The sequence below is a fragment of the Natrix helvetica genome (assembly GCF_964273705.1).
Source record: "Natrix helvetica genome assembly, chromosome: 1".
Lineage (NCBI taxonomy): Eukaryota > Metazoa > Chordata > Lepidosauria > Squamata > Natricidae > Natrix > Natrix helvetica.
Window position 1 is genome coordinate 223,698,991 of NC_138548.1, and position 16,273 is coordinate 223,715,263.

Sequence of the window (16,273 nt, forward strand, 5' to 3'; positions counted from 1 at the left end):
TAAGTTTATGTTTATTTTAATCAGAGTCTAGCCAAGTGAAGACAAGTTTCTAAATGTAATTCATAATTTGTTCTGCAAAAGTAAACAGAATGGAGTGTACTAGGAATTTAAACACGAGGCAGTTTAATATTGGTTTTGTTATAGGCTTATTTTTTATCTTGTTTTTAATATATTACTTATTTCTTAAAGTTTAGTGATTACGCTGGATTATAAATTGACTAAATAAATGACCAAAATAAATGCCGATAAAAATAAATGCCATTACATTTCCTAATCTGATAATTCAAGAGAAAGTGGTTTGATAAATAGCTGTTCAGATTCTTGAAATTCATAATTCCCCTCACATTAAAGCTAGAGTATGGGATGCTCTCAAGGTTAGGAAAGAAATGATTAAATCCAAAAAATAATTCTGCTTGTTGTATCCTCAGACACTTCCCTTGGTATGCAGCGGTATATAATTTTGTTTATTAGAAAACCTGCACTGACTCCCAATAGATTTCTGGATACAATATGGAACAGGGCCAATTTTTTTTGCAGGACAGCCTTTCTCCAATTGTTTCTGCCTGTTGACTAGATACTGTAGCCTTTATTGTCATTGTACATCATGTATACAACGAAATTGGTTTTAGCCTCACTGGTGCAATCCATGATAAAATTATAAACAACATAAATAGTATAAAAAATACTTCCTATGCAAGTATGGCAAGTAAGTGCCAGGTCCTGTTTATTTAATGGTGTTATTGGATGTTCAGATCTCAGAGAGACAGGAAAAACAGAAGAGGAGCTTAAAGAAAACTTCAAAAGCTTCCCAAACATCTTTTAAGAGACAATTGTAGTTGTAAGTAATCTTTATCTCGTGTATAGTACATATCCTTTACAAGTATCCCTCAATTTATGACCACAATTGAGTCCCAAATTTATGCTATTAAGTGAGAAATTTGTCAAAAGAATTATGCCCCATTTTATGACTTTTCTTGCCACATTTGTTAAGTCAATCACTGCAGTTGTCAAGTTAGCAACACGGTTGTTAAGTGAATCTTGTTTTCCCGTTGAATTTGCTTGTCAGAAGATTGCAAAAGGTGATCACATGACCCCAGGATACTATAGCCACGAACAAGTTGCCAAGCATCCAAATTTTGATCACTTGACCAAGGGGATGCTGCAATCGTCATAAGTGTGAAAAATTGTCAAAAGTCACTTTTTTCAGTGCCGCTGTAACTTTGAATTTTTCAGGCATCGAACCGCTAGTAATGCCAAAAGGAACCCACCCCTGGGCATAAGAGACCTTTAATGCATAAACAAGGCAGGATTTGATTTTTTATTCTAAATTTGCAGTTATATCAACTTAAGTTTGCTAGTTAAAATCCAAGATGTTCAACATGACATTTTATCAAGCTTCACCCAAAGTAATTCAGTATTTGAAATCTAAAATGAGTAGGCAGAAAGATAAGCATGGGGTGGCATTAAACAAATGTACCAAATTATTTTCCCAAAATGTGGTAATAGCATGTTAAGGTTTAACAACACACCTCTTTGCAGTCCCCACTTAAAAGTGATTACTGAGGACCAGTCTTTTCCAAGGGTCAGTTACACAACCCACAATATACCCCAGAACCACGAGACTTGATATTTGCATTTGCTGTATTCAGAAAAAGTCACCAGACAATGTTCACCAGACAACAACAAACCTCCAAGCTCTTTTTTTATTGAAAGTGAAAAGCATAAGTAAAACAAAGAAATACACAATTCAGCAGTTAGCAAGCTTTGATACATTATCAGTGTCTACATTTTTAGCTTTCAGTCTAATTCCATACAACGCATGCAGAGTTTTACCCGCTCTACAACTATAGGGGATAAGAAGCGGAGAAAAATCTTTCTGCGTTGGCCTCTCCTAAAGGCCAACAAAGCCTTCTATCTGAAGTATTATTTAAGCAAGATTCCCTGCTCTGCTTGTGCCTAAGTTAGAGCTTTGTCCATCACCAGTTTGTTCTTAGAGAACTCCACACAGGTTGCGAGTGATACTCAAAACACAGGGCTTCTCTAGCTTTCCTTCCCGGGAAGCTGACATGGTGGACTGAATGATGCCACAGCAAAATGGAGGTGGGCTTTTTTCACCCTCACATGGTCTTTTGCTAGTAGGATTGTTTTTCTTTTATATTTTATATAAAATTATTTTATATTAATAGTATTTATTAATTTTAAGATTTATTTGTCCTCCCTCCAAACTGATCCAAGGTATCTATTTAGGTCAGAGATGTCAAACTCAATTTCATTGACGGGTATTTGATCTGGGGGGGCAGGAGGGGGATGGGCAGCGTGGGCATGGCCAGCTCAAGGTCACTCATGTCGAGGATGCCTATGGTGGCTTGAGGGCTCTGCCAGCAAAAACAGGCTTCCAAGCCTCCTGCAACTCTCTGCCAAAGAAAAGGGAGCTTGAAGAGGCCATGCATGGCCCTCCCAAGCCCCGTTTTTGCTGGCAAAGGCACCACAGGCCAGTCCTTCACTGTTTCCAGGGTGGCCCAATGGGACAGATCTAAGCACTCCATGGGCCAGATCCAGCCCCCGGGCTTTGAGTTTGACAATCCTGATTTAGGTTTAGTGGGGCCTGAACTTTTAGGAGCCTTTCTCCACTCCAAATTGTATAGAATAGAGAAGCGATGGCGAACCTTTTTTGGCTCGCATGCCATAAGTGGGGGGAGCGCAGCGGGGTCGTGTGCGGGCGTGCCACACCCATAATGCAATGCATGACACCCCCAGTGCGCTCCCCCCATTTTTACATACTTTTTTCACCCTCCCCAGGCTCCAGAGGCTTTATAGGAGCCTGGGGAGGGCGAAAACAGCCTCCCCCGCCCCCCTGGACGCCCTCCAGAGGCTTCAGGGACCGCCAGGAGGCTTCCCTGACGTCTTCGGAGCGCTCAAAATGACCCTCTGAGCAAACCGGAAGTCACTTCCGGTTTGCTTGGAGGATTGTTTTGAGCGCTCCGAAGGCTTCAGGGATGGTCAGGTGGCTTCCCTGACACCTTTGGAACGCTCAAAACGACTGTCCGAGCAAACTGGAAGTCCGTTCCTGAACTTCCGGTTTTCCCGTAGGGCCAGTTTTTACACTCCGGCGGCTTCACAGAAGCTCATGAAACCTCCAGAGGCCCTAAGGGGGGGCAGGGGGGCTCTTTTCACCCTCCCCAGGCTCTTATAAAGCCTCTGGAGCCTGGGGAGGGCGAAAAACGGCTTTTAAAAAGGGTGAACTCAGCTGCCCTGACAAATGGCTCCGCGTGCCACTTGTGGCACGCATGCTATAGGTTCGCCATCACTGGAATAGAGGAAACACTTTTCTTATTGTAGCGTATGCATTGCCACTCTTAATTCCTTAAAGTCAAAAATCTGATTTTAAGAGAAAGATGCTTTCTCTTAAATTACTTCACAGCATATCCACAAATATGGGGACAAACTACAGTTACGTGCAACGGGGCCGTGAAGTGTTGCAAGTACAGTTTAGAAAACCCCGCGTTCTCCAAATCCTTCCAGGTCTCTTTTAACAAGGAGCATCCGTCTGTCAAATATCTCCAAGTAGGGTTACAGACTTGTTGCAAGAAGGAGGCCCATTTCGATCTGCTAGCTGCTACATGTTCAATGAAATAGAATGCACCACCCTGGAAAAAGTAAAATAATACAATATATATATATACTGTATATAAAGTAGAACATTTTGAAATTACACACTGTATTCCCACCGTAATCAAGATTGTTGTTACAAAACTTAATTAAGGATAGAGACAAAATGAAGCTGGAATGCAATTTATCCATGAATGATTTACAAGAGATTGAAGTTCTAGGAAAACTGTAGAATTGGCCTTTTTTATTTAAGGAAGGTGACTAAGTAGCTGTATCAGTTCACTACATTTCCGTACATTGGGTTGTTTTTATCTCGGTTTAGAATTTATATTAAAATTCAAAAGGGTTCACAAAATTTTAAGCATCACTGTGTATTTATTACATTTTTATGCCACCCATCTCCCTTACAAGGTGATTTGGGTGGCTTACAAGTTATAAAACAAGTAACAAGTAATTAAAATAGTAAAATTACACAGATTAAAATATTATTTAAAACTGTACTAAATTTTACTAAAACTGAAACTAAAAGAGCTAAGAGATGGATGGGATGGGGATGAAGTCTTAAGAAACCAGGGAAGTTTGCCATGTCCCCAGTGCTTCTGGGGACTCATCTGTCTTTTGTCTAAACATTGTCTAATTTTTCTTTAACAGATTACCAGAGTTGGAAGAGACCTTATAGGTCACCTAATCCAATACCCTCCACCCCCTTTCAAGCAGAAGACACTACACCATTTCTGACAATTGACAGTCCAATCTCTTCTTAAAAGTCTCAAGTGATGAAGCCCCTACAACTTCCGAAGGCAAATTCCATTCCATTGGTTGATAGTTCTCACTGTCAGAAAATTCCTCCTTATTTTTAGGTTGAATCTCTCCTTGGTGAGTTTCCATCCATTATTCCTTGTCTGCCCTTCAGGTGCTTTGGAAAATAGCTTGAACCCCTCCTCTGTGTGGCAGCCCTTCAAATATTGGAACATTGCTATCATGTCTCCCCTGGTCCTTCTCTTCACTAGACTAGCCATGCCCAGCTCCTGTATGTTTTAGTCTCCAGTGCCCTAATGCATAGGTGTTGCTTAAATGGATGGAAGAGAACAAGAAGGTCTGGAGGAACGTTGTCCATGGAATCATGATGGGTCAAACATGACTTTGCAACTAACAACAACATTATTGTTAATTAAAGTTAACAAAGTTTAAAACCATCCAGAGTCATCTTGAATTTTGAGATGGGCCGCTTATAAATTTTATAAATTTCTGTATTAAAGTTTTTAATAAAATTTAAAATTCCCAGTCACTTTAAATTTCAAGATGGGCAGCATTAAATTCTATAAAGAAATAAATTGCTGTATTGTTAACTAAAGTTTTAAATAAAGCTTGGAGCTTATTTATATGTCCAGAATCACCTTGAACCATGAGATGGATAGCATATAAATTTAATAAACTCTAAGAAAAAAGACATTTGGAGTTAATAGATGCAAGAAAAATTATCCAAAACTATGGAGTAGATCATCCCTTTGCATTTTGCCCACATGTGCTTTGAATTTGCTCCCCAAAATGACAATTGGAAGTATAAATAATAAATGTTGGGAACAAGGCTTCAACAATGCATTGGGATTTTTATCCATTTTGCAGCAAGAAAAAAGTGCTGAATGATGTTCGTTTCAAACCTGAATTGCTAAATATAACTATTAGCTGGGCAGGGAAGACTCATTCACTTCACCCTCTGTGGAAATAAAAAGTACCGTATTTTTCAGAGTATAAGAGGCTCCGAAGTATAAGACGCACCTAGATTTTGGGGAGGAAAACAAGGGAAAAGTATCTGCCTCTGCCTCCCAGCAATTTGCAATGTGGAGCAAACAGCCAGTTTCACTCAGTTTCTCCCAATCAACAGCTGTTACAGGCTGCAGGGATTCCTATAGCGGCGGGATGGCAAACGTATGGCATGCATGGAACCTGAACTGTTCCTCTGTTGCTGGTTGCTCAGAGAACAAGCAGCTTCCATAAATATATAACACATCTTGCTAAAATAGATGCACGAAGCAAGTCTACCTTGGCTTACTTGTGGATAAGGTTATCCATTGTGGGGATCAAAAGGGAAAAAACGGAGACTCCCCAGCTTGTGGGTGTGATTGTAATTTCAGTGGAATAATTTGGACATAGAGTAGAAAGTTTCCACTCAATAAGAATGATTTTGTATCCGAATAGAGTTTTGTATAGAATTGGATATTTTTTGCAGGATTTGGTGCCATAACACCTTGTATCTTCATTGATTAAAAAGAGCTTGTTCTCTTATATTTAAGGAGTTGAAACTTTTCTGCTTCTTAAAGCGTTTTTTCCCTTTTCTTCGGATGAACTGGCAGCGAAAAATGCTTTAAAAACTAAAAAAAAAGCTTCCAACGATTGCACAGCTCACAGCTGAGCTGTGCGATCCTTGGAGGCTTTCCCCCACCCTTTTTAAAGCATTTCCCCCTCTCGGTTTGGGCAAATTGGCAGGGAAAAAATGCTTTAAAAAGTGAAAAAAGTTGGCCAGGGATCCAGTTTAGGTTAAGCCCGAAAATGAGCAGCATAAAGAGCAGCAGAGATGCTGTTTTTGTGGGATCTAAAGCCCTTGCTCCCATACACACCTGCATAGTGTACATGTGCACCTACCTAGTGCCCATTATTCATTTGTCTGGACACCCCAGAATTAACTTTCTCTGTTTGCCCTGTGACTTACCGGTCTGAGCACTCGCAGGACCTCCTGCAAGACAGCCTGGCTGTTCTTCACAGAGCAAAACACGGTTGTGCAAACCACCACGTCCAGAGAGTTGTCCGACACTGAAGACATGTTCTCGGCGGAGGCGACCACAAAATTATCGAAGTGGAGGTGAGTGTTCTGAGCCATGCTCTTCAGGAGGTAATTTTTAAAGTTGGGGTTGTAGTCCAAGCAGGTCACGTAAGTTTGGGGGGGATAAAACTGAAAGTTGGGGCCGGTGCCCACGCCAATCTCTAGCATGTGGAGCTTTCCTGAAGCATCAGCAAAGTCGCGCATGTTGTGGAACAGTGTCTCCTTTACCTTGTGCATTTTGAAATTGTAGAGTTTGCTCAACTGAGTCAAGAAAAGTGGGAAAGTTCTTTTGCAAATTGGATCCCATAAGCCAAAATAGGCAAGCACATAGATGGGCAGGATGAAGATTTTCAGGCATTGTTGGAAGATGAGAACCAGCATTGTGTTCGATGGAAGAAAAGAAACCCTTCCTGCTTGACAACCTCAATGATTTGTTTTAAATACTCCTGCTTATTCCCTGTTCCTTTAATGATGTTTCGTAAGCAAAGCGTCTACATCAGTTCCTCAGTTTGAATCTGTTCCAGTTCTTCCTTAAAGCGACAGCGACTGTTTTAGTCATGTAAAAAAATCTTTCAGTTATACAATTTGGGGTGTGTCACGATGTTAAAAGGTTTGCTAGGCCTGAACTGCCTGAATTGACACTCAAGAGTTAAACTAAGAAAGCTTTATTGCGCAGGTCATAAAACAAAATGTTATCTGAAAGTGATTTATTGCGCACGCGTTTACACATTCCAAAATTCTTCTCTTCTTTGTTCGGCAGCCAACTTTGGCAGACGGAGCTTTCATTATCAAAATGTAACCATTAGTTCTTTTCTGTTTCATTTGCTTTTATTATTTTATTATTAAAAGTTTGTTTATTAATTAGAATTCTTAAAGACTTTTACTTTTCTCAATATCTCAAAAGATATGCGGAAGGGAATCAGCCACGGTCCATTGATCTCAGATTTCCCAGGGCATTTTTTTTTCCCTGACAGGGTGAACACGCCTTGAATGGTGTAGGAGTAGGGATGGATTTCCAGAGAAAAAAAATGGAGACTACTGAAACCAGGACCTGATGGGGTCTGGGTGGTACGGCCCAGTATGGGCGTATCGGTAGTAGACAGTAGCAGCGGCCACCATACCAGTATAATAGCTCGTTTGGCCCACCTGGTCATTCTATGGCCGTTTATAACGCAACTGGCCAATTGCGCATACCCTCACAGTATGCCGCCCCTGCTCGACCATCGCCGAGCAGCTGGATATCACACTGCAGTGGCGTGCACAGCACGCATGCCTGACCAGGACGTCCGGCCCCATGCACCGCATACCGGTTGCGATGGGATCCGAACCAACCACCAAACCAAGAACACTACTCAAGTGACCCTAAGGGCAGATATAAACCTCTAAGTGCTTCAATGACCCTTGGATGCAGATTACTAGCTTTCTGCAAGGAATATAAATCCTTCCATTCTCCACTATCTGTCAGAAAGTACAGTTTCCTCCTGAAAAAAGCACCTTTGGAACTTTCACTCACTTGTTGGGAAACAAAAAAGAAAGACCCAGTGGGTGTTTTAATTTACAACATTTGAATTTGATTTAAAATACAGATTGTTCCCATGGAATCGTAGGGCTGGAAGTGACCTTGGAAGTCTCTTAGTCCAACCTCCAATTTTAAACTGTCTCAGGTAATAAATTGCCTCCCAAACTGTCTACAGCGTTGGCAGGCAAGTAAATCTAGAAAAGACATTTTTATATGTTTCTGAGGAAACCTCAGGGATTATGCTTGAAATTGGAAAAAAACCGAAACGTTGATTTTAGGTTTTGATGATTAGAATGATTTTGTTGTTCTAGAAACAGCTTCAAATGTTTAGAAATGTAAAGCAAAAAGTTGAGATCATAATTCTTTTTTTAAAATAGTTTATTGCTCTGAAAAAAGTCAACTGTCACTTTCCCCCCCCCCCCCCCCCATGTCTCTGGACCTTTATTTCCCTTTGCTTTCTAACTTTTGTTTCTTTATTGTATTTTTATTTTATAATCAACTTTAATGGCATAAAAATCCACATCAAATAGAAAGAAAGTAGGTTTCTTTAAGCTCAATAGCTCTTATTGCAGATTTTTTTCAGAAACAACTGATAGCGGAAATGTTTGAGAATGAAGGAAGCTGAAGCTCTGCCCCAAAATACAATGACAATATTTTCTTAGAAAAAAATACAAACCTGAAAAATGGACAAATCAGAGACAGATGCAGATGTGTATGTGTTGTGTGCATGTGCATTGAAATCTTAGCTTTACAAAAGAAAATTCTAGAGCAAATCCAAGAAAATTAATAATTAAATACATTTAAAAGACAGAAGACAGAAGGTGACAAGCAACAGGGAAAAAGCAGAACTACTTAACACGTTTTTTGCATCTTTGCGTTTTTACACAAAGGGAAAAAACACTCCAACCTATCAAAAACAGATTAGGAACACAAGTTAAAATAGGGAAGAAAATGGTAAGTGAGCACCTGTCTTTCCTAGACGAGTTCAAATCTCCAGGACCAGATGGATTATACCCCAAGGTTCTGAACGAACTGGCAGGTGAGATCTCAGAACCACTGGCCGGTGGTGGGTTGCTCCTGGTTCAGCCCAGTTCGACTGAACTGATAGTGGAATTGTGGCCTCAGTCACAGAACCAGCAGTGACCTACACTCGCCATGTCCCTAAACCGGTTCCCTGATCTGTTATGCCATTGCCGGCATGTTTCTGTGCATGCACAGAACAATATTTAGTCAACTGTGGATGCGCCAGCAACACAGAGTCGGTGTGTACATGAGCGAAGAGAGCAGTGCACGTGCAAAGCGTATTCTCAGTGAACCGGTACTGACCAGTATAGGAACCCACCCCTGTACTGAACTATATCTTTCATACTCTAACATAAGCTAACTAATTTTAACATGTTACTATTCTTGTGCTTTAACTCCCCCTTTATTAAACTAACTTTGAATAAATTGTAACATTCTTTATGCCTTCATTCATAAGCTAACTGAAATTTTTTAGTCCGGTATTTGTTTTGAATATAGTCAATCCATCTTCTCCAATCCAGCTTGTACTTCTCATCTGAGTGATCCTTCAGATACGCTGAAATTTTGGCCATCTCTGCTAAGTTTACTACTTTTAACGTCCATTCTTGGATAGTGGGCAACTCTTCCTTCTTCCAGTATTGCGCCACCAACAATCTTGCTGCCGTCGTTAGGTTGAAAATCAGGTTTGTCTCTATAACAGTACAGTCTGAAACTATATCTAACAAGAACAACTGGGGTGTGAATTTTATCTTCTTTTTCAAAATATTATGAATAACCCACCATATTTTTATCCAAAATGCTTTAACTTTTTTACAAGTCCACCAAATATGGTAGTACGTGGCACCAGCACAGTCACATCTCCAACATTTAGATTGTAGATTCGGATACATACAGGCTAGCTTTTTTGGATCTAAATGCCATCTGTACAACATCTTGTAGAAATTCTCTCTCAAGTTCTGAGCTTGTGTAAATTTTACATTTCTTACCCAAATCTCTTCCCATGTTTCCATCATTATTGGTTCTTCAAAATTTTGTGCCCATTTTATCATACAATCTTTAACTAATTCTGTTTCAGAATCTATTTCTATCAATACATTATACAACCTTTTTATGTGCATTTGACCTTGGTCCCTGATTTGTTTTATCAAGTTATCCTCATTTTGGATAAAACCGGATTTCTGGTCTTTTTTCCATCTAGCCTGTAACTGACCATACTGGAACCAGGTTTGAATTACCCTTTCATCTCTTAATGCATTCAAAGATTTCAACTGCAGTGCACCTCTATCCATACTAAGGAGTTCTGCATATGTATATCTTTCAAAGATGCTGGAGCACCAGGGAACTACAGACCTATTAGCCTGACCTCAATACCAGGAAAGATTCTGGAAAAGATAATTAAGCAAAGAATCAGCAAACACCTAGAAGCAACCAAAGTAATAACGAAAAGCAAACTTGGGTTTGTCCAAAACAGATCATGCCAGACTAATCTAATTGCATTCTTTGACAAAGTGACAAAATTAATGGATCAGAGGAATGCTGTCGATATAATTTACTTGGACTTCAGTAAGGCATTTGATAAAGTAGACCATAAACTACTACTAGATAAAATAGAAAAACGTGGGTTAGACATTATCACCACCATGTAGATTTGTAACTGGCTGACCAACCACACTCAACATGTAGTCTTCAATGAAACGGCATCTACATGGGGGAAATGCAGTGGGGTACCCCAAGGCTCTGTTTTAGGCAGTACTCTTCAGCATCTTCATCAATGATTAGGATGAGGGGATAGATGGGGAATTCATCAAGTTTGCAGACGATACCAAGCTAGCAAGAATAGCCAATCCTCCAGAAGATAGGCTTAAGGTAGAGAAGGATCTTGACAAACTTGAACATTGGGCACTATATAACAAAATGAAATTCAATGGTGAAAAAAGTAAGGTTCTACATTTAGACAAGAAAAACAAAATGCACAGGTAGAGGATATGTGGTACCTTGCTCAATAGTAGTGAGAGGGATTTTGGAGTCCTAGTGGACAATGATTTTAATATGAGCCAGCAGTGTGCTGCAGCTGCCAAAAAAGCCAACACAGTTCTAGGCTGCATAAACAGAGGGATAGAAAAAGTGTTAATACTACTTTATAATGCCTTGGTAAGGCCACACTTGGAATACTGCATCCAATTTTGGTCACCACACTGTAAAAAAAGATGTTAATAGTCTTGAAAGAGTGCATAGAAGAGGAACAAAGATGATTAGGGGATTGGAGGCTAAAACATGTAACGAACAGTTGCTGGAACTGGGTATGTCTAGTTTAATAGAAAGAAGGACTAGGGGAGACATGATAGCAGTGTTCCAATATCTCAGGGGCTGCCACAAAGAAGAAGGAGTCAAACTATTCTCCAAAGCACCTGAGGTAGGACAAGAAGCAATGGGTGGAAATTAATCAAGGAGTGAAGCAACTTAGAACTAAGTTCTCCTTAGAACTAAGGAGGAATTTCCTGACAGTTAGAACAATTAATCAGTGGAACAACTTGCCTCCAGAAGTTGCAAATGCTCCAAAACTGGAAGTTTTAAAGAAAAGATTAAATAATCATTTGTCTGAAGTGGTGTAGAGTTTCCTGCCTAAGCAGGGGGTTGGACTAGAAGACCTCCAAGGTCCCTTCCAACTCTGTTATGGACTTTTGCCCTGGAAGAGTGAGAGAAGCAGGAAATGGGGCCCCTGCTGTTTTCTGTCCCTTTAAACCATTCCCCTTCCTGCTTACTTGCACTTAGCTAGCTCCAGAAAAAAAAGGGGGGGAAATGTCAATAGCACTTAGACATATGCCACTTCACAGTATCTTTATAGCTCTCTCTAAGCAGTTTACAGGTCAGCATATTTCCCCCCAACAATCTGGGGCCTCATTTTACTGACCTCGGAAGGATGGAAGGCTGAGTCAATCTTGAGCCTAGTGGGATTTGAACTTCCAAATTGTAGGCAGCCAGCAGTCAGCAGAAGTAACCTGCAGTACTGCACTCTAACCACTGTGCCACCAAGACTCCTGTCACCGAGGTAAAGGAGTGACATTCCATACCTGCTCTTGCAGTCTTGGCTTTCACTGCTTTTTTGTTTTCAATTCTGTTACAATTTTCATTTTGCTTTTTTTTTCCTGGAAATCTTTGACGTGGAGGCAGGAAGCTGCAAGGAGTTATTCTCTGTTTAAACATGTTTCTTCCTTTTCACATCCAGGGAAATATAATATTCTGCCTTTTCAATATTTCTTAGGATATTTCATTTTTCTGGGAGAGGGCTAGGTGATAACTTTCCACAATCCCTCCTTTTTTTTCAAAACATGTGAGTGGAACACACATGTTCTTGACAAAAGATCAAAATTGATCAGATCAGGGAGACTTAATTTTTTTGATGGAAAGGCATTGAGAAAGACAGCAGAAGGATCCCTTCAGTGACTCCCAGAGAGCTTTCAACCATGAAGGTCTAGCAGCCGGGGCACAATTTCTGGAAAGAAATTTACAGTATCCAATTTTCCATGCCAATTAGTATCAGATATCACTTTCTGTGAGTTTCCAGACAGGTTTCAAGCAAGCAGAAATCCCAAAATTCTTCGCAGCTATGGTTTTGCCTTTTAAAAACTACAGGCTGCCCATTTCCAAGGGATGGTTCTTGAAACTGCCCTAGCTCTTATTTTCGTGAGGCCAAATTGAGTTTAGCTGGTGTGCAATCCAGGCTATTTAGTATTTTTTTGCCTGAGGGGAATTGACCCTTCCCCATGGGATTAAAAGGAAGATATCACTGCTTGGGCTTTTGTGCCAGGGCAAAAATCAACCTAAGAGAACCTTTGTGTGGAGGTAAATCAAGGAGATAGTTTCAGTCTAATGCTGAATAGGCGCTGTCTCTGTCTCTGTCTCTGTCTCTGTCTCTCTGTCTCTGTCTCTGTCTCTGTCTCTGTCTCTCTCTCTCTCTCTCTCTCTCTCTGTAGCTGCTTCTACAATACAGAAAATACAGACATTTTGGACAAAATTTCCCTCCCACTAGACAGAAATCTAAGGTGTTCAGAACTTGCTGTGCTAGCCATTCTCAAATACAATTCTTACATGAATACATTAAACTTATTACAATATAAATGAGACAAGAAAGAAAACCTTACAATTAATTTCTGTGAAGGAAGCAAAGAAAGAAAACTTTACAATCAATTTCCACCCTCCCCCGTAGCCTTTACAGTTGTCTTCTGGGAATTGAAGAGTCTTTTGATCTTTACTTCATCTCAGGGTCCTTTTTCATGTCTTCTGGATGGCATTAGATTTGGCTTACTGGTAAGAGTGGTCAGTCAGTCTTGATAATCTGTCCCAGGCTTGGCTAAGTTTTTTTCCCCTCATGTCAGGTTTTATCAGGAGACGATCACGAGCAGCAAATTTGAGAGTTATGGTTTGAGCTAGCAGTCCTTTGTTTCTGAGGTGAAGAAGAGGAGAGGCCAAGTATACAGTTCTTTACAGACATATCTTTAGTCTCGTGTTGTGGAATTTCCCCCATTCTGTCCAAATGTGGAAATCCAAACATCATTTCAGAAGGCAGAAGATGTAAATTTCATGGAACATGACATTCCCACTGCTTCTATGATTGAAACACTTTTTGCAGTAAAATGATTAAATTTCCAAAAGGGACAACAACTTGTGTTGCAAACAAACAAACAAACAAAATATCATAGGGTAGAGCAGCTTGACTCATAAGCATTTAAAAATGCACTCAGGCGTAAAAGAGGGAGGGAAGAAGAACAGCTTTAAAAAAATTGAAATTAAAAAAAAGAGGTACTTTGAGTCAAGACTCCAAAATATCAGGTTCCATTCAGATGGAAGCAAATTCTCATTAAGTATTTTAAAATATTTACCAATGTAAGCAAAATATCTCAAAATCATTTCTTTCTATAGGTTTAATTAAGCATTTTAAACCTCAAAAATTTCCAGAAGAAAAAATCAAAATTGTATTCAGAGCAGAAAAGGAAATGTAACTGTATAACCTATATGCAGATGAAAAGATTACAACAGTGAAAGGTAAAGGTGCAGGAGCAGGTCACCCATTTACTCCAAATTTCTCAGAAGAGAGAGAGAGAAAAAAGTGATTAAAGTGAGCAGAAGAACTTCAGCCCCCTTTAATGACCCAAAAGGAAGAAGGGAAAGAAGGAGGGGAGCTGCACAGAGGCATTCACAGGTATCGCATTTCATACACACACTCATGGTAAAAATGAGCAGACACCCATTCTCCCCGCCTTTCCTGCTTCCCTCCAAAGAATGACCCAGAAGGAATGGGGGGAGGGAATTCACGCAGGCAATCACAGGACTCTGGATCCCTTCACTTATCACTCCTTGGGGCATTGGGGACACAAACTCACATTCATACTGCAATCAGATCTTGGCTTGCTCATGCCAACCAATCATAATAAGTATTTCAGGGAACTTTTTTTTACAAGCCAATGAGCTCCATTTTGTACTATTATTAGACGATCTCACACTCCCTTCACATTTGGAAATGGGAACACACATACATACACAAACATACCATTAAACAACCTTGCAACTTATTGTTTCTTTATATGAAAGGGAATCAAAGTACATTCACACCAACTTTTACCATCAACATGCTCACATTTGCACTGCAATCAGACTGCTTGTGTAAATTAATTTCACATACAAAAATCCCATTGCATTCTTTCTTCATGCAAAGCAATTATTACAATTATTTCAGGGAGCTGTACATAAGCCAATGAGCTACATTTTCTATTATTAAGGGATCTCAACTTCCCTTCAGGTCTGGAAATGATCACACACGCACACATACATGCATAAAGGTTCTACATTTAAGGTTCTACATTTAGGCAACAAAAATGGAATGCACAGGTACTGTATAGGTGGTACCATGCTCAATAGTAGTAACTTTGAGAGGGATCTTGGAGTTCTAGTGGACAACCATTTAAATATGAGCCAGCAGTGTGCAGCAGCTGCCAAAAAAGCCAACACAGTTCTAGGCTGCATCAACAGAGGGATAGAATCAAGATCACATGAAGTGTTAATACCACTTTATAATGCCTTGGTAAGGCCACACTTGGAATACTGCATTCAGTTCTGGTCACCACGATGTAAAAAAGATGTGGAGACTCTAGAAAGAGTGCAGAGAAGAGCAACAAAGATGATTAGGGGACTGGAGACTAAAACATATGAAGAATGGTTGCAGGAACTAGGTATGTCTAGCTTAAGAGAAAGAAGGACTAGGGGAGACATGATAGCAGTGTTCCAATATCTCAGGGGTTGCCACAAAGAAGAGGGAGTCAAGCTGTTCTCCAAGGCACCTGAGGACAGAACAAGAAGCAATGGGTGGAAACTAATCAAGGAGAGAAGCAACTTAGAACTGAGGTGAAACTTCCTGACAGTTAGAACAATTAATCAGTGGAACAGCTTGCCTCCAGAAGTTGTGAATGCCCCAACACTGGAAGTCTTTAAGAAGATGTTGGATAGTCATTTGTCTGGAACGGTATAGGGTTTCCTGCCTAGGCAGGGGGTTGGAATAGAAGACCTCCAAGGTCCCTTCCAACTCTACTATTGTATTGTATTGTATTGTATTGTATTGTAAATATCATGGAACAACACTTTCAGGCCTGGGGGAGGTCCTGTGCCCTTAAATCTTCAATTTTCTTTCCTTGGGAAATATGTGGCTCATTCTCCAAGCATAGGAAAACTCAGAGAGCAGTTTAAATCCTAACTACTCTCCCCCTCCCCACAGCTTCAAGCCCAAGCTGAGAAGCTTACTTATTTTGCCAGCTGGTCAAACATATCACAATCAATTCAATGCCATTCAATTCTACATGTTATTAGTATAGATGCACACCTAAGAATTTTAACAGATATTGCAACAAATTAATCAAGTCCAATTACCTAGGTCTTCCCATTCAGACAGGCTTTACCTTTTTATTACCTGCTAAATTTCTTACTTTTGCTCGACGTTACACCCATTGTTCTATCTCCTTAAGCACTAGATTGTTAATACCTGTCCTGGGGTGTTCTGTTTCTAATTTGGATCTGCCAGCGGATGCTGGCTAATTTTTTAAAGATCCAAACTCTTCTATCTTGATCTCCCAGCGAGCGCGGGCATATTTTTAAAGATCAAGATGTATAGAGACAATGTATAGAGATGTTTGTCCACACATTGTTTGCATTCGGCCAGGGTTCTAGGTTGGACCTCCCAGCACCCACTGGCATATTTTTAAAGATCCAGCTGTATGGAGACTTTCATTAACACATCGTTTGCATCTGGGTGG

The 16,273-nt window shown here is 40.1% G+C and overlaps 1 protein-coding gene across 1 annotated transcript in view; it reads right to left on the reverse strand.

The window, feature by feature from the left end:
* Positions 1-1,668: 1,668 nt before the first annotated feature.
* Positions 1,669-16,273, reverse strand: part of LOC309384132 (thiol S-methyltransferase TMT1A-like) — a 35,608-nt gene continuing 21,003 nt past the window's right edge. The window contains exons 4-5 of the mRNA XM_081937327.1: positions 6,320-6,840; positions 1,669-3,647 (exon numbers count right to left, since the gene is read on the reverse strand). Of these exons, the coding sequence (XP_081793453.1) occupies positions 3,411-3,647; positions 6,320-6,840 (758 nt within the window). The 3' untranslated portion in view covers positions 1,669-3,410. The remainder of the gene's footprint in view (positions 3,648-6,319; positions 6,841-16,273) is intronic.